The sequence below is a fragment of the Mugil cephalus genome, chromosome 17 (assembly GCF_022458985.1).
Source record: "Mugil cephalus isolate CIBA_MC_2020 chromosome 17, CIBA_Mcephalus_1.1, whole genome shotgun sequence".
Taxonomy (NCBI): domain Eukaryota; kingdom Metazoa; phylum Chordata; class Actinopteri; order Mugiliformes; family Mugilidae; genus Mugil; species Mugil cephalus.
The window spans coordinates 17,334,538-17,353,458 of record NC_061786.1 but is presented as its reverse complement, the minus strand read 5'-3'; the positions used below and the strand labels follow the sequence as shown (position 1 = coordinate 17,353,458).

At 44.3% G+C, this 18,921-nt stretch overlaps 1 protein-coding gene across 2 annotated transcripts in view; it reads right to left on the bottom strand.

The window, feature by feature from the left end:
• Window positions 1-2,979: 2,979 nt before the first annotated feature.
• LOC125024053 (ephrin-A2-like) overlaps window positions 2,980-18,921 on the bottom strand; it is an 86,746-nt gene continuing 70,804 nt past the window's right edge. Inside the window, exons 2-4 of one of the 2 annotated variants that reach the window (XM_047611706.1) lie at window positions 12,868-13,160; window positions 7,001-7,066; window positions 2,980-5,571 (exon numbers count right to left, since the gene is read on the bottom strand). In XM_047611706.1, the coding sequence (XP_047467662.1) occupies window positions 5,447-5,571; window positions 7,001-7,066; window positions 12,868-13,160 (484 nt within the window). In that variant the 3' untranslated portion in view covers window positions 2,980-5,446. The remainder of the gene's footprint in view (window positions 5,572-7,000; window positions 7,067-12,867; window positions 13,161-18,921) is intronic. The other variant, XM_047611707.1, reaches the window with a different exon arrangement.

Below are 18,921 nucleotides of genomic sequence, written 5' to 3'. Positions count from 1 at the left end.
CAACATCATATAGGCCAAATTCCTTCTTGCCAATTATTGTCCCACATGCCCTTCCAGCCAATAAAAATAGCAAAAATAATCAAGTGATTAATTAGATTCGGAGGAGTCTACATGGGGGATAAAAGTGTGTGTGCATGAGCACGTGTGTCAGTGACACAGCCCAGATCACTGGTTTCCTATGATTTGAAAAAGCACATCTGTTCATTTCTGGCTCCGTTCCAGTTGTATCATAAATCCGTCTTTCTTCTCACAAGGATTGAGGCATGGGAACATTTCAAGGCCTTGCTTGATCGGGCTTAATTTTACATTAGGCTAATTCCACTGGTACCTGATACTTGTCAGGACAAAGAATTGGCTGACCAAGCGTTGCATCTCAATATTCAGAGATAATTTCATTCCCTCGTCTCCTTTTCACTGGAATCTACTCTTTCTCCATTTGAATTGAGCTCTCATATGAAGCAATTTGAAGGAAACGAGAGACATCGATAGCCATTAGCCCGCTTTGCACAGGAGGGCCAAACATGGCAAGCCAAGGCTCATCTATTATTCATGGTCCTCAGTTTTCCCCAAAAACAATGTTTCTGATATTCTATGTGCATCACACTGCCAAAAGCGACAAGTCAGTGGTTTCAAATAACGCTCTTTAAACAGAGCTGATAAATGTTTCAGGCTAGCACTAGCCCTTACAAACCCCAAAGGGGAAAAGAGTCTATTGTCTGTCTGTCTATTCATGTCCGGATGTGGAGGAAACTTAAAGAGGGAAGGAAACATTTCATATACACGTTCTAGACATTTAGCCTGCCTGCAATGCTAAACCAGCTTGTATTTGTTACACGTCTTGCCTCAAGGACATATACAGTGGGTATGATGCATATATTTTCTGTGGCGGGGATCAAACCTGTGACTTTGTAAGTTTAGGGCAATCTGATTTATCATTGGGCCATTATAAGTGATAGTATATAAAATTTTGCATTTAGATGTAGAAAAACTGAAAAAAATCATTTCTGGACAACCTGTAAAAAGACGCAGTGGTGATTCTTAATAAAAATGGAACAATTATTGAGATAAATGTGGCATTTTTAGATTGAATTGCAGCTGTTTGTCTTGCTTTAAAGGACCTTTAAGGCCATCGTAATAACTTAATAACGATAGTTAAACTTACCTTCGCTTGCAAATTTTAGCATTTTAGTTTGTGTGAGATACACATGAATGGAAATTCAGTGAAAGTAAAGACCCAACTAGACACTGATTTTTGCACCACCTTAAAAGTTTGGTATAGACCTTTTCATGGCCTATGTCGCTGTGACGTCACAGTGTTAGCTGAAAGCAAAACAAAGGGAAGCTTGAGGCAAACACTGTCACTGTCAATGATTAAAAGAAAGGATTGGAGTAAGACAATCAACAACACACACCCTTCATAACAGATAAGATTAATATGTTATGCATCATCAGTTTGAACCTGGATAACATTATGGGTTAGACTAAATTGTGACGGAAATTACGTTAAGTTAATCATTAGTTGGGGGATTCTTGTTACAGATTAATGCTAATGCTAACCATAAGATAACACAACGTTAGTTGTTCGTTTCAGGGATGTGTCCAAGCTGAAGTTGCATTTACTACTTTACCCTCCACAGTGGTTTCGTTTACTTCTCGTAATATCTTTGTAGGACGGGCTTCACTTGATAAAGACAGACCAGACTTCGTCCCCTCTGTGTCCTCCTTTGGTCAAATCATCCATTCAGTGAGTGAGAGTGTAGGGGTCAGTGAATATAGTCCCATGAGTTAGAGTCAACTTTTTAAAATAACACTCACGGGTCACGGGGAGTGTATAGGTATATTCTCTAAAATATTTGTTTTCCTCGTACATTCCAGCCAAAACAGTCCGTTGAAATACGGTTACCTGCTTTTACAGGCTGTAGTGTTTTAGATCTTTTGCATCCAGCTAAGCCTTGCCCTTCAAAAAACGTCACACTGTTTACAAACTGTGAAGGAGTCTCTAAAAGTTGCAGACGATGGAAACACTCAGTTACAAGTAGCTCAGTAATGTAATGGCTCCTGGTTATTTTGACAAAACCTGTATCTACCGGTGGTCATAGCGAATACGGTTTATTACTGCAGGTCACAGATGTTTGGCGCAAGCGTAACACGCTATTGTCAAACAGTGAAAGTCACCTCATTGCAGCTCTTCATCTAACAGATCAATGTGGCTGCTTGCACCTTACAGCACTCCTTGCGATATCTCAAAAAAGATCTGCTGTGGGAAAATATGCCCATATAACCATTCTCTTGTTGTGCTGCTGTATTTCCCATAACCTCTATACACTTTGCATTAGTAGCAATTAATTCACAATGAACATCATTGTGTGTTTTGTGCAGTAAAAGGCTTTTAACATGATGCTTGCTGCTTTCATACCCAAATATCTATTTATAAATTACATTAGCGGCGACTCAATAAAGCTTTTGTTTTTCCCGGGAATGTCGCCAAAGACACACAGCTTGCAGAAATACATTCATCAGTGGGCCATAGGCTCAGTCACAATTGTGCTAACTCATTCTCCCTTGTAGATTGCCACTTTATAAGTACATTATTTTAGGAAATAAACTTGGTTAGTTCCCATCATCGGTAGGCAATCCTGCTGGCAATCTGATGGAAACAAGAGAGGAAAGGCTATCAAGCCATTCGGCCTCCATGTTGTCGGTGGCTCAGATTAGCTGTCACATCGCTGAGGGAGAAACAGCAGAAGATTGGAGAGGGTGATTTCATCTGAATAATTTCATGCTTTGACTGGCAGAGCTCAATGCTCTCCGTCCCAGGACTTTTGACGTCAGAGGAAGATAGACTGAGGAAAAAAAATGAATACGCAGGTGCAGTCTAATACATAAATACAATCATCTGCCCTTTGGGAGAAGAAGAAAAAAAAAGAGAGAAAATGAAAATTAATTCACATTTCCACTGAAGAAATTCGACTCGCTTAGTTTTTTTCCAGTAGACAAAAAGACAATCTTTATTTGTGTGGTTCTCTCCTTTCTCTGACTTCTGTGTTTACTTTTGACTGACTGACTTTAATGACTGAGGTCAGCTTCCACGAAAAAAAACAAAAAAAAAAAACAAAAAACAAAAAAGAAACAAAAACACCACGAACAGAAAAGGAGACAAACTCATACATGACGCTCAGACCTGGAGGCCTCCTACCACTACCAACCATGGATCACAAACCAGAGAAGAAGAAGAAGAAGAAGAAGTAGAAGAAGTAGAAGAACAATAGCATCAGTGGTACAGAAGAAGAGAAGACACATTTTTTTTTTTTTTTTTTTAATCGTCCACAGGCTATACCCCCATCACTGCATCCCACACAGGAGTAAATAACAGTGATTTTAAATGCTACAAAAATAAGATGAAATAGGGAAAGAAGTGCCTCCCCTTTTTGTTGTGTGTTTCCTCGCGTGTGTCTGCCTTTGTACATGTGTGTATGTCCATGCCATGTCTCTGGAAATGTCTACATCTGCGTTTTGCTTTTCTACATATGTCGGTACCTGTTTATCTGTACATGGGTCGTCATGTGTGTAATGCATGTGTGTGTGTTCACAGTGCTTACTCAATACTTCCCGGCGCTTAAGAAGTCTCAGTCCCATGACGCTCCCCCCGGTCTCTCTTTGTGCTGTTCCCTATCAGGTCATGTCCACGAGCGCTCCCACCGACCACCTCGGAGGAGCAGCCTACTTACCAAACACTACATGTGTGTGTATGTGTGTGTGCATGCGTGTGTTTTTGTGATGCTACCACACACACGCAACACCCGCGCGCGCGTGCGCACACCTCGCCTCATTTACCACAGTCTATGCGCTTCCCTTATTGGTTTAACCCTCAGACCCGGGACCAGCTTCAGTCTGTGTTTACGTCCATTGCGATCTGGCTTGGGCTCCGAGGGCTGATTTCCAGTCAGTTTCACCCTGTGGGTCCATTTATCTCCCGGCCCAAGCTAATCCATCAACGACTGAAAGCCAGACAGGAGAAGCCGTGTGAGGAGAGAGGTTGAATTTTCCTTTTGATGTCTGGGAAAAAAAGAAAAAAAAAGTCTCGGGGAGAGCACGAGAGCGGTAGCAGGGTGTTTCAGATTTATCCCCCATGAAAAAATATATATCATCATTAGAAACAAGATTGATCTGAAGGTTTCACAGTGGTCATGCAACTTGAGTGTCGCCTCCTTTTCTCACCTGCCCTCTGCTCATCCTCACTTCGCCTAACCCTCCTCCCACCTGCTGCCACCTCCCCCCTCCCACTCCCTCCCCGAAACCGTTCGTCCTGCCAGTCCGAGAGAAGGTACCGTAAGTGACCACAGTCATAACAATACAGAAAGACAAAGAGGTGGGTGACCAGTGGTACATTCATACATGAGAAAGTCATGGTTCCAGAAGTCACCCGACCCGGTCGACATTAGACAGTGCTGAAGATGCCTGTGCTGACCAGGCCGTGATAAATGCTTTGTTTAGAAACATGAATAAGACAAAACACATCCCACCTGAAAATCTACATCTCATGAAACCCACCCAGAACACCTCCCTACTACACCCCCCCCCAATAAACGCCCCCAACGGAAACAGGCTATGGTTATACTTGTCATCGTAAAAGTGACATCCGAGCTTCTCACAAAAATCAAACTACAAGACTTTTTAGATCACACTGCGGCGAATCTACGCTGGGTCTGAAAATATCAACACGTATAATGTTACACATCCCAAATGGCCGTATTTATTTAAATCTGTGCCCGCATTGTTTGCCCCACCGCCTCCCCCTCTTCTGCACACTTTCCCCCCCTCTCCTCTGTGCATTCTCGCTGCGGCTGGACCCGATCCAGATAGTATAGTATTCCAATTACAATGCAAGGTTGGCCACTTCCAATTCTTGGTCTGAGGATGGGAAAGCAATGTGAGCAAAATCCAATTTTTGTGCATCCAGGCCTATCGCTTAATGCATCCTGCCGCGATTGGATGATAGGAACTGCACTGGAACGACAAGTTTAATCATAGCCGTGGCTACATCTACCCCATCAGTGGCCAAGAGTCAATAGTCAAATCAAAAAGGTCCCCCTGATATGAGTGCAGAGACAATTCTCTTGTGTTTTTCAGCTGAGAGGTGCTGTTCCACCCAGAATTCAGGGATTAGAGATGAAGGGCGGCTTCCCGGACAGCTCCAGACCCTCTCAGTCAGGCTTGGGAAAGGTGTCCATGGCTGGGCCATGAAAAGGGAGGGGAGGGGGGGGGGGGGGGCTGGCAGTGGGGGTGGTTGGTGGTCGTATTGAGGTGGAGGTGGGAAGGGAAGGAAGGGAGAGGGGGAGCGGGGGCGTAGACAGAGAGCTTCCCTGAGGGGTGGTGGATTTTGAGGGACAGCCAGCCCGGGCCCATTATCCCTGGGTGGGAGCTCCAGGAGAGAAGGGTATGGGGGTCACAGCCAGTAGAAGAGTCCCAGGGACAGCGAGGCCAGGGTGGCTAACAGGGCCACGGACCCTGCCCTCCGGCTTGGACCTCCATCAGTCAGGAAGGGCTCCGGAGAATCGTATCCCGACCCATCTGGAACAGAGAGGAGAAAAAGAAAGAAACGACAAAACATCTAAAACTGAGAGGGGACACGCAGACAAAGACGAGACGGCCTAAAACAAAGTGAACGAACCGGGGAGTGGGTTTAGGGAAAGCGGAACTATAAGGGGTGGGGGGAGGTGAGCGACACACCACAAAACTCTTCGATGGAAAGAGTGGAAAGGGATGAAGAGAGGAAAGAGGGAGGAGGAGGAGGAGAGGAGGACGACGACAGCAACTGAGCTCTGCAGGGGGTTTAACCAACCTAATTACAGTTTAATCACAGAGACTCGGAATCTGGAGCAGCTGACGCACAAGACACACACACACACACACATGTGCAACTGCTCACAGCTCGCTCCAGTGACAATATTTCACAGACGAAATCCGAGTTGCAATGTCAGACAGATTACTTTAACAGCACACAAAAAAAAAAAAACTCATAGAGGAGCCGCGGCAGTGACAGAATAGAAGAATGCATGTTGTTTTATGGAGGAGGAGAGAATCTCCTTCCTCCCCTTTTAGCGAGACGTGGAACGATCTGAGCCTGGAAAGCTGCGCAAGCCGACTCTCTTTTATCAAGATCTTCAAAGCCGCGTCATTATCGGGGGGGAGAGATGCGTTGCTACCCGGGATTGATTCTTTAGCCGGGCTCAGCTGGAAAACTCATGAGTTAGAATTCCGCAAAAAAGGCGCACAGGTAGATTTTTACAAGATACATGACGCGGGGCGCAGCGTAATGCCTGCCACGATCCGAATCCACATGCACGTCAGGCTTCTGCTGAGTTATTTTTAAACAGCGTAATCGCGGGCTAACAAGGCGCACCCGTGTGAGCAGCAGCGTCGATGCCAAATTGATGAGGGGAGGAATTTGGAGAGGGGTTCATCTTACCAGGCTGCGCCGCGTTCGGAAAATAAGCAGCGGCAAGCCAGTCGGGCCTCATCGCCTTTTTTTAAAAAAAAAAAAACACGGCCGATACCATAGGAGATTAAGAATGTGTAATAAATAATAAATGTGTGTTGATTGGAGTTGCACTGTGCGGCTTTATTATTAGACCTGTCTCTTATTTCTTATGAGCAAATCCAGCCGGTGGAGTGAGGCTTGGTAACATTTTAGAGAGCACTTTCAGCTGGCTCTGTTCTCCTTTTACAAGGACAGAAGGTCTCCCTCGCACCCAGTGTGATGTGATGTGATTTGATGTGAAGTGCGTATGCAACTTTGTGCGTGAGCGTGCCCGTGTGTGTGTGTGTTTTCGGTGCGCGTGTGAAAATGTGTTAAAGTGTTGCCTGGCTGCTCGGTGAATCAGAGCAGAGAGTGTTGTCGGGGCGTTCTATCAGAACTCTTATTCTCCTTAATTTTAGGTTGATAGCCAATCTGGACCTTTGTGTGTGTGTGTGTGTGTGTAGTCAGAGCGTGACTTACCTGGAGGTCTGACATACACCTTCAGCTTTAGACATGCCCGCCCCACATGGTTTGGATGGGGAGACGCTGTGAAAAAAAAGAAAGAGATTGAAAGATTACTTTCAGAGATAAAATGATTTGTGGCGCTGATTGCACTCATGGAGTACATTTAATAAAAGTCGTTTTAATCTGAGTGTTTGCTGTCGGCTGATTGGTTCAACCGGCAGTCAGAAAGACAGTGTGTAACTAAGCCCTGAAGACTAAAAATGTGGTGAATGTGGTTTTATTAACTCCATTCTCTCAGCGCTGTTTGCCTCGTCATCTTCCAGTACATGAATTAAAGCTATTTTTGTGGTAACATGCAACATATAAAGGTAGATTTGACACAGATCACTTTAAAAAGACATGGCTAAAGTCCTATATAGAGTACTTTCTGTAGCTTTAAATATTCCCTAAATAAAAGTATGGACTAATTCACACCAGGAAATAGTCGTCGACAAGTAATTACGTCTATCTCAATAATGTGTCCTCCAAAAAAAGAAAATTGCTGAATGAGTGATACAGACAGTTATTAATGGTGCTGTTGTTTTAAGAAAAATACAGTAGAAACAGAATTTTGTCCTTTAAGCCTGGGGTCTTTTTTCAGGACAAGGACCCCCAAATTGATGGAGACATCAAGTAGGGACCCCCTACCTACTATATGTGTATGCTTTTTTTTAAATACGCATTGTTATTATCATGTTGCATTCAATGCTAAGCTATTACAATAATACACAGGTTCAAATATTCATATTCATATATAAATATATATACATACATATATAGAAAGTACGTAGAAAATAATTGACAGATTCAAATTTTAACATAAACCATAGCTAAATCCAGTAGGGACAGTGTAGCACCAAGCCATTTTGGCCTCAGTAGTTGGCTGTAGCTTCTCTTCTGCAGCGCGCCTCTGGGGTTTCACCTGCAGACTGAAAAGGCTCTCGGCAAATTGTGGGGAACCCGACGAGAGTGATGAGACGGCTCCTGTATCGCTGCGTGAGTGGAGTGCTTACTGAAAGATATAAACGTCCTCTGCCTCCATTTACTGAAATAGGTTGGATTCATGTTCATGTGGGGGATAAACATGGAAATGTCTAATCAATCAAAGATTTTGCGACCCCACTGCAGTACCTCCGCGGACCCCCTAGGGGTCACGGACCCCCTGTTGAAGACCTATGCTTTAAGCTATAGTATAAGACCCAACTGCCCTTATCTTTTCAGTTGTTATTCTCATTCAATGTGGCCTTTTCTCAAATGGATTAACAATTATTTAAATGTACTGCTTTTACCAGTCAATAATCCAGGCCTGTCTTAAATTGGAGGGCGACCAATTGGACGGCAACAGCCAGTATTCACCAGACAGACACAAAACCTCACAGCAATCAATTTAATACCTTATTATGGGATGGCAGGGAGAAAAGAAAATGTACAATATATGTGATAAAAGACTCTTCTTTTTTGTTCAGTGGGCGGTTATAGCAAAATACAACCACCATAAACTTGAATAAACGCGTCTTAACGAAGGGCAGGTATTATAAAGGGAGAGATGTATTTTCTGGTGCAAGGTAAAGTGTCAAACATTCGTTGTAATTTTGCATAAACGCATTCATTAACTCTGCTTATTGCTTTCTCCATGGCGCGCAGCGCTCGGAGCAGTCGTGCGAATTTCAATATCAAGTGTTTTTAAGTTCTCTTAAACCCGTGCTCCGGAGCTTGTGAACTCCAATAAAACACACACACACACACACACACACACACACACACACACACACATACACACACACCAGACACTTGAGGCGGTGTAAACAAGTCTGCGAGGGATCAGACGCACACTGGGACTCAGTCACACTCACATTCGCACCGAAGGGAAATAACCGGCTCTCGAATCGACCCGACTTGAACGTATTTCGGAATTGGGGAAGAAATCCATGCAAATTCCCCACAGACAGACACGCAGGTCCCTCTTGCCGTGAGGTGACGGGGCTAACCGGCTGAGCCCACTGTGCTCGCCGCGGCTGAATGCCAAAAAAAAATGAGAAAAATGTTAAAAAGTTACTGTGATTCAAACTTCAAAGTAGAGTAAATGAAATTGAATCTGGGGGTTTTAGTCCCACCTCGCTCTGATGTGAAATAGAACTGGAGACCTTATAGGATAGAAGATGGTGACCAAGTCTCTGTTCACACACACACACACACACACACACACACACACACTGATGATTGCAGGAGAGTGCGTGGAGACCTATTGGCCTTCCCTTGAGGAAGTCTGCATATAGCCAGAGCCCATAGTGACCCCAGAGAGGACAATCATCAAGATCCACAGCGCACAGGAAATAAATCTGACCCTTCCACTGCCCTCTCCTCCCTCTTTTGCTTTCCTCCCTGCCATCTTTCTTTCTCGCCTCCACCTCCTTTGCCCTTTTACGCCTCACCTACACCCCACTTCCTTTCCCTCAGTTGTCTCCAAATCATGTCCCTACCCTTCCTAACAGTTTGCAAGGAAAGCGTGTCCCGATCCCCCGTGAAGAACTTTTGGCTTTGCTTTCGCGACTTTGTTTTGGCTCCTTCACCGCTTCACAGAAAAAGGCAAGAAGTAGATTTTTCTTCCCTTCTCCGTGCAGCCACTTCCACTTGTGTCATTTTTGTTAAAAAACAATAAAACAAAAACAAAACAAAAGTCTCATCTGCTCTCCCGGCGCCTCTGTTTCCCAGCGCATCAACAATGCGGCGTCTCCTGAAAACTCATTGGAAACCACTCAACCTCGTCAGACGGCAGCTGGGAGAAGTGAGGGGTGGAGCGGACCTGTCAACGTGTCGGCCGCGTGACGAGCGCACGTGCACACGCGAGGGCTCACCCTCGCACAGGGTCCGGCCACGGATCGCCACCGAAGATCACGAGCTTCCGCGAAGGAGAGGGCGCCAACACGAGGGAGCACAAACTAATTAGAAGAGCCCGGTGGTTAGAAATGTCAGCGCTTCGTCGTCGCACCGCATCAGCACTGACCTGTGCATGTGTGACTGTATGTGCGCGAGACATGCCAAAAAAAAATGTGTGTGCGCTTGTCAATCAAGATGATGGACGTGGCCTTTCACAGATTCACAATTGCTTGACAACTGACCCCCAGGACCAGCCCTTCCCTCCCCCAACCCCCACCCCCCCAACAACCCATACACACATGTATTCAAACCCACTCACAAACACTCCAGTCATGTGGAGTACAGGCTACCCTCAGGGGTCCCGGAAACACAATACCATCGTCAGCAATTATACAACTCTGTAGGGGCCCGAACCATCCTTACATGAAGCTGAAACAAAAGCGAGAGTATGTGTGTGTGTGTGTGTGTGTGTGTGTGTGTGTGTGTGTGTCGACTGGGAAAAGTGCAGTAGGACATGGGTGGCTGTTATCTTCGCCTCTTTAGCTCTCTGATTCTCGCCCGCTGTGCCTTTGTGGGAAGTGTAGGCAACAGAATTGGGCAAATATTTCCACACACTTACGAGGAAGTGTGGACGGCAGGGAAGGTACTGGAGCGGGACTCCTAGGACAAGTGTAAATTACAACAGGTGTCATTATCGGTCAACTTTACTTTAGCACTTGCAATCTGAACATAGAGAGCAGACTCAATTGACTTTTCAGCGTGTGCAGCGAGTTGCTGGAGTCTTTCCATCAGTCCGTTGTAGCGAGTGCCCTGCACTTTGCTGTTACACTGCATAAACTACTCTCCATCATGGACAATCTGTCCCATCCACTACACCAGACACTAGAGGGGAGAGAGGAGCTCGTTCTCCAGCAGAATGATTCAGCTCCGCTCCCACAGTGAACACCGCAGAACTTCTTTTATACCTTACACTCTATCCAGCTCATCTTTTCGCAACAACTAAACTACTACGGCCGAGCAAATTCCCCTCGTGGATCATCAAAGTCTAAAAAGAAAGTCACCGTTCGAGAGGCCTTTCGCGCTAACGCGTCGCCCTTAAACTGGCGGCAGAGGACCTTCACTCTTTTAGGAGTCGTGGCAGGAATGCTCCATCTCCTCAACCCCCCTAAAAAAGGTTAAGGTCAGTTTTCAGATAATTGTGCAGCAGCGGCGCACAAAGAAATGAGCGACCCGTGTCAGGCTGCAAACAGACACAAATGTCACTCAAGCTCGTGGTTTGAAAACACCGACTTCAGCTTCGGGAATTCATTCTATAGAGCAACCCAGAGGTCAAGTCGGTCAGTAGCTACGGCCGTGGAAGTGAAGTTACTTGTTGATCATTCATTTAAAGAAGGGTTCGCATTTTGTCCTTCTTACTGTGTTATGTTCTGATTTGCTGGACATGAGTGTCTTAGCAGGAAGAGGAGACACTGACCTACAAGAATGTGCTTTAGTTATGGCCATCGTGTGTATTCTTAAATTTCTTTAGATGCACATTAACATGAATCCAATATATTTTAGTAAAGGGGAAAATGGAGGTAGACGATGTTATCTTTCAGTCAGCACTTCACTCATTCAGTGATACGGGAGCTGTCTCAACAGTGCACATTTCACACAGAGCGCCGCCTCCACACTACCCGAGACCTGTCAATCTAAGCTTCCTGTGCACATTAGGCCCCGCCCCTAACGCTGTGCTAACAGTGCAGCGACTACTGAGGCCACAATGACTTGGTAATTCACCGTCTCTACTACATTTAGCTATGTTTAAACAGGCTAGTCTACTGCTGCACATGTTTGAAATAAAGAAATGAATATTTGAACCTGTGTATTATTTTAATAGCTTAGTACTGAATGCAAAATGATAATAATAATGTATATTAATAAATAGCATAGACATATATGAGGTAGGGGGTCGCTACTTAGTGTCTCCATCAGGACAACATTCCTAATTGCTATCCAGCCACCTGTTTGGAAATATTTTTTTTTACTTTTGTGTGTAGCATTATTCTCCCACCATTTCAAAGGTAACATAAACCCATGAATGTATTTTCTCTGTTTGCACACCTCAACTGGTCCCGGCCATAAAACCAACAGCATAAATTCTGTGTTCAAATGCTTCAAGCGATCTATTCACCATTCACATTTTGCTGACACGAAACCTCTTGTGATTGTGTGAATATTAACAGCCCCCGTCTCTTGGAAGAATCGCTTTCTTTCTACGTGTTTTCCCTTGTGGTTTGTGGATTCAAACAGACGTGTGTTTTGTCAGAAGCCCCCCTCCCACGGCAGCTCCCTGCTCGCAATCAAAGATAAAGTGGCACTTTCCTCTATGAGGTGCTAAAAAGTTTGGACATCAACGGCCTTTTGAAAGTCAATTTCACCTGCTTTTCCGCGATTAGCAACTGATCTCGGACTAAACCGCCGGGACGCGGTAAATCTATCCCGGCCGTCTGGCGCGCCGAGCGGCTGAAAACAATGTTTAAGAGTAATTTGAAGCTACCATTTGTCCCAATGCCTGTCGGGGGGAATGACAGATAGAAAAACAGCCCTCGTGGTGCGGGGGAGGGGGCACGGCCGACCTGCGAGACTAATACATCACTTTCAACAAGTGAGGAGAAACATCGATGCGGCTAATATAAAAATGATTACAAACTACGCCTGGTGACATTTTTGCCACTTTGCTGAGCAAGTCACTTAAGATCCGAGCAGGAGCGGAGAGACGCGTCGAGAAATGAAGACGGTGACAGAGTGAGGCGGGCGATGGGCGGCGCGTTTACGGACGCCCGTGGGCTGTGTCTGAGAACTCTCTCAATCAGCCTCTGCTGATTGCATATTTACATATTGTTTACAGGTGCACGCGGAGCGGGATAACACGCTCGCGTGTACGCCACGAACAAACAGGCCTTTTAACACAGCTGATAACCTACAGATGTAGTAGTACTCATGCCCGGGCCTGAACTCGAAGCCCAGGGAGAAGGGCGTGAAGAGCTGGAACTTCTCTGAGAAGCGCAGGGGTCCATCTGGACCGCTGGGGCGGTTGCACTCCCAGCGCTTGAAGCCGCGCATCCTGTGCTGGCAGGAAGTGTAGCCCTCGTGGTTGACCATGAACAGGATGTAGCGCTCCATGCGCCCGTGGGACGGGGGGCCCTCGTAGTAAGGACAGTAGATGTCCAGGTAGTCGTTGATGTTCACCGCCACCCTGTACTCTCCGTGCCAAAACCTGCAAGACAGAGGAAAAAATAATAATAAAATAAATGTGAATTCATTTTTTTTGGTTTTTTGCTTCACGAACAAATCACAAACAGGCTCGGGGACGCACGCACAATCAGCGGGCGGAGGTTTGTGGTTTGCAGTGAGTAAAATGAGATTCTAGGAGACATATACTTTAAGAAAAATCCATACATTCCTGAAAAACTATGAATATTTACTACGTATATTGAATTTCTGTCTGATTGCACGGTGGTGTGTGTCCACTTAGCTCGATCACGTCGTGTAACGCGAATGTTTGAATGGGTACGAGGACGTTTTCACGTGTTTGCACGAAACCAGAGGAAGATGGGAGGTCAATGTCTGCAGAGGAAACAGCTAGCCCTCGGAGATACGACGTGTTGCTCAAGGACCTTCTGAAAAATGATTTTTAAACCACCTGAGTCGCTGTAGCGCATAGACAAAAATATCCTAGAGTTTATTTTTTACTTATTTAATCATGAAAAAAAGAGAGAAGGTCAAGAAAATCAATGATAATCCCTCCGGTTACAGAAAAAAAGTCAACTAATTTTATTTTAATAAAGCTTTGTGAGCTAATCTTCACAGACACTGGCAGCATGTTTGGTTTTTATTCGTCCAAGTCGGTGCCTGAATGAGCCAACTGCTGCGATACTGAAAGGAAGTGGGTCATGTGATGGTAGACAGCACACATTATTATCCCAACCCCCCTAAAGCAGCGTACTGAGGTGGATGCGGTGAACGTCCACTTAGCTCAGTACACATTCGGATCACCGGGGTTGACATGATGAATAGAACTGGGTCATAGGTTAGCGAGGAAGAAGAAATATTATTCTAGCCACACATTGCGGAGCATCTCCGACAATGTGGAAATTTCCCTCCTCCTCCTCCTCCTCCTCCTCCTCCTCCTTTTCCTCCTTCTGGCGCACATTAAAAGGGCCTGGGAAATAAAACGCAGGCAGCATATGGAAATGCACGAGATGGTGCTTGAACCCGGTGGCATCTCTCCTCATCCCATTCCAACAGCCTCCGCCGCTCAGTTACAATACACTCAAAACATATGGCTGCATTCTAAATACATATAATACAGAGTATTTATGTTTGTGTTTTGCAGCCGGTGTTGCTTACATATGGAAACGGCACTTCTGTTTACAATCTCGAAGTCAGCGGAGCGGAACGGTCCCTCTTAAAGAATAAGGCCGACGATATTCTAGATTTTTGTTATTGTCAACAAATGCCCTTAAAAGGCCAATAACGTGATTTACGTCTGTTTAAACTTTCGAAAGATGTGGCTTTCTAATTATTCCACAGACACAAATCATTAAAACAAAAAAACAAAACAAAAAAAAAAAAGTTTGCAAAGTTTTTCTTTCTGCATTTGTGGAGGGATTACTTTCAGCTGCGGATTAATATACTTGTGCCGCACATGTGTGTGTTTCCTTAATAGCTGGACAACAGTTAAGTTGGCGAAGAGGAATGAGACCAAATCAGGCTTTGGACACGCTTTTAGAAACCATATTGAAAATATAGAATATCACCAGTGTGCTATAATGTCACGCTGACCTTCCAAACATCAGACTTTTATATTAAATGAATGCTATTCATCCATCCATCATCCATTACAAATGCTCGTCCTGTATAAGGTTGCAAGGCTGGAGCTTGTCCCATCTGTCATTGATTGAGAGGTGGGGTGCACCCTGCACAGGTTGTCAGTCATTTCAAAACTGTAGACTTGTTTAACCGCCAGTCTTAATATGCACTGGTCAGCCACAACATTAAAACCACTGACAGGAGAAGAGAAGAACAATGACCATCTCGCAAGCCTGGCACAGGCACACACAAAAAAAGGTTTAGGGACAATGCAAAAAAAACAACAAAAAAAACCCTCCAAATTCACAAGCCTTATCCACAGAGGCCCCTCCCATTAAACCATAGGACCCAAAGGCACCCTGACTAACAACATTGTGTTTCCAGACAACACAGGGCCCCCTTTAGAAGGCCCATGTCCATTCTCTGATGAGACACAACTGTTTTGGCAATATTAGGCAGGTGGTCATAATGTTATGCCTGATCGGTGTACATGACAACTTTATTCAATGTAAAGTTTTCCTATAATATCAAGATCATTTTAAAATTTGTGTCATTTCAGATATTTTATTCATTGCTCTCCATAAATATTATGCACCAGCTTGATAATCTTTTTTTTTGTGTGTGTGTTTTTGCATCTTTAACAATCCAGAGACTCAAACTCCAACTTTCACTTTGAGACACCCGTCAGTAAACCGTCCGACATTTCAAAGTGTGTTTAAACGAATTAGTGTAATGGCGCGTGAAATCTCTCCAGGGACATGTCTGCATCTGCGTCGGGCCACTTCTTCTTCTTCTTCTTCTTCTTCTTCTTCTGGCGTTCCTCGCGGGCTCCGATCAATTTCATTTCAAATGTGCCACATAAAACATATTTAAAATTCAGCTGCCGCATGTTATCAAATCTTGTTTCGCGGGAGCTCAGTAAATTTGAGGAGCGGGAAAATGTCTTCAATCAAACGAGCATCAACAAAGCCCGGTTGTCGGGCAAGCACACGCGCGCTCGAAGATTGAGCTTTTTAAACAAATTCATCATTTTCCCCCCCTCACCTTGGCAGTAATTGATTGCCTGGAATGAAGACATTTTGGACTAAGCACTTTTGGTTAGTGGGATATTTAGCTTTGGGACAAATTATCCCTATAACTGCAGCCTTATCTCTCCCCCAGAGGGCAAATCAGGAAGTGAGTTAGATGTGAAATGAGCGTCTTCATGCTTCGGTGACCTATCAGAGCGCGCTTTGCAGCTTCTAAAGGGATCCTCGAACAGATCATTTAGAGGCATTGATCCACTGGGGAGCTTCTCTCGGCTCTCTCTGCTCCCAATCAACTCTGATTAACAACTAAAGGGGAAAGGCAGAGAGAGAAACAGAGGGAGAGATGCGCAGAATGAGAATAAAAGGCCTGAGAGGAGAGAATGGAGGGAGCGAAGAGGAGGAGGAGGAGGAGGAGGAGTGGAAATATGTGCGGAATAAGGACAATAGAGAGGAAAAGGCAAGAGGAGGGGGGGATACGCATAGGGATAATGAGATGAAATGAGAGGAGAAAAAGTCAGAAAGAAAGAGTAGAAGAGGAGGCCGGCTGGAGGAAGACCAGATGGAGGAGGAGTTTTTCTCTCTTTCATTTCAATTTATACGACTGCTTTTTTTCCCCACCCGAGACAAATGTGCTTTGCCTATTGATCGAGCATTGATACATTTATGGATGAGGACAATTTCGGCATTACTGCTTTGGACGTATAATGAAGTGTTTGTGTGGTTGGTCAAATGGCTTCTTGGTAAAGTGGGTCTTGATGAGTGAGGATGCTCAATCCATGGAAGGGCTAATGTGCCAGGATACATTAGGTTGTATTAAGCTACTCAGCACCCTGCCCCTGCTCCTCTGACACTGTCTGCATTCCTAATATGCTAAAGCGGGAGAAAACTGTCTGTGCAGGTGTGTGTGTGTGTGTGTGTGTGTGTGTGTGTGTGTGCGCCACTGCACTCTGAGCTGTTCAACAGTACATGGAGTTGGTCTGCGGATGTCTCTCAGGCTATGTGTCATTTGGAATTAAACGCACTGACTAAAAAGACACAGGAATGCACTCACACTTGCAGCTTGTCCCCTTTTCGAAGAAATGTGTGTGGTGTGTCGTTGCGTGCAGATTGGGTGGGTAGTATTATTATTATTATTTTTTTTTGAACCGATCAAACCTGTTGCAGACATTATGGGGTTTGAAGGAGTCACAACGCTGCAGTGTGATATCTCACTTTCTACGCATTTATACTTGTGCACCGGTGTGTCTGCACTGTTCTCTGATTACTCCGCGAAAACGCTGAACAATGGTCAGTCAGCTGTGGTGGAGCTTCTCACTGTACTTAAAAACGGTGCCGTTCGGGAAGCGAGCGGCTCGCGGTGGAGTCGAAGTTAATAAATGTTGAACAGTTACTTTTACTGAAATCGATGCAACGCGGAAAAGAGACGAGGTGTCTCAGGAAGCGGTGGGTGGACGGCAGAATGAGGATGAATTTCCTGTGCTTGTGCAGCCACTTTATGACGCGATGACGAGGGCACGAGCAACGAAGAAGTGCATAGACGAGCAACGTGTAGTTTTATTGTTTTAGGCTACATTCACGATCACAGCTTTAACGTAGTTTTTGAAATAAATGTTCATATGCATGTGCTTGTCGATGGTGTTTGTTTGGGGCATAGACTGTATAAAGATGGACGGCAGAACTGCTCCTCAAAAGTGAAGCCAAAGCAAGTAGAGCTCCCCCTGGTGACTGGCTGCAGTATAGGTCATAAGCTCCACCCCCTCCATGCTAGTAGGTGGGACTTGGGCCAAACTAAAACACTAAAATATAAGTCGTTTTTGGTTTCTGTCATTTTAATATAAGTAAGGGTGTCAAAATGAATGTGGTAACGTGCATCATCGTGATTAATCAGATTAAAAGTTTTAATACAATTAACCCATCTGCAGCACAGAATGAAGTAGAGTTATGGTTGCACATGTGTAAATGTGCAGTTGCGACAGGCAGCAGTACTAACTGATAAGTACAAAAGAAGAGCCTTCATGATATCTGAGTACAAAGAAAAAAAAAAGGCCGAACCACCGACTGAGTTGTTTCAAGTCGTTTTGTTGAAACTGTTGAAGGTGTTTAATAAACACGTTAGGTGCATATATATTCGCTTCTTTTTCATGAGTCTGTTTGCTCATCCAAAATGAAACCTGATTAATAGAGATTAAAAGTGAATGATATTTAATCATGATTAATCGAAATTAATCCTAAGTAACTATGTCTGTGATTTATCTGATTAAAAATTTTAATCGATTGACAGCACTAATAATAAGTTATACATAAGTTAATACAATTGTGACGTGTGTTCAAGTGTTTTAATTAGTTATCTGACGTTATAGAAACAAGATGTGACATAATGGCGACCACCAGTTGCCACGTCAACTGCTCTGTAAAGCGCTCCAGTGGGATCCTTACAGTTGTAAAATAAATAAATAAATAAATAAATGCAGTGTATAATCCAACATTTTTTCAAACTCCCAAGATGGCACCGCCCAAACCCCTGGGAAAAAAAATCAGTGCAAAGAAGTGGCAACACATTGTACTTTGCTTTGTATGACTACAACCTGAAACCACTGAAGGTATCACATGAAGCAGCTGTGATAGTGGAAAACACTGATTCAGAGTTGTCTCAAAGGGAATACGGATGCATATTTGAGCCGGTACCTCAAGTAGAGAAAAACCCACAAAAGGAATTAAATCACAGGTATCTAGCTACAATATTTTATTCTCTGTGTCTGTGTTATAATTTTCTGTCTGGATTTTCCATCCAGACAGAAACGCAACCCTGGAGTTTTCTCAAAAGCTTTGTAGCTGCCCCTAAAATGATGTGTGGAATATTCTAAATTTTAAATCATGTATAATAAATGAATGACTAAGTGCGGACGTAGCTCAGCACGCACTGCTGCATGCACACACTGTGAACAAAAGTCATAAGAGCTACAGTAAAGTAGCTACTGTGTGAGTTTAATTTGAATTTTCATAAAACGTATCTGCTCACATTTATTCATTTAAAGCCCGTATGTGTACAAGTCTGTGGTTTTTTTGATTGCATTGGCATAAAGCTACAGTTCTAAAAAGACAACGTAACAAGCTGGCAACAACAATACACATTCTCCC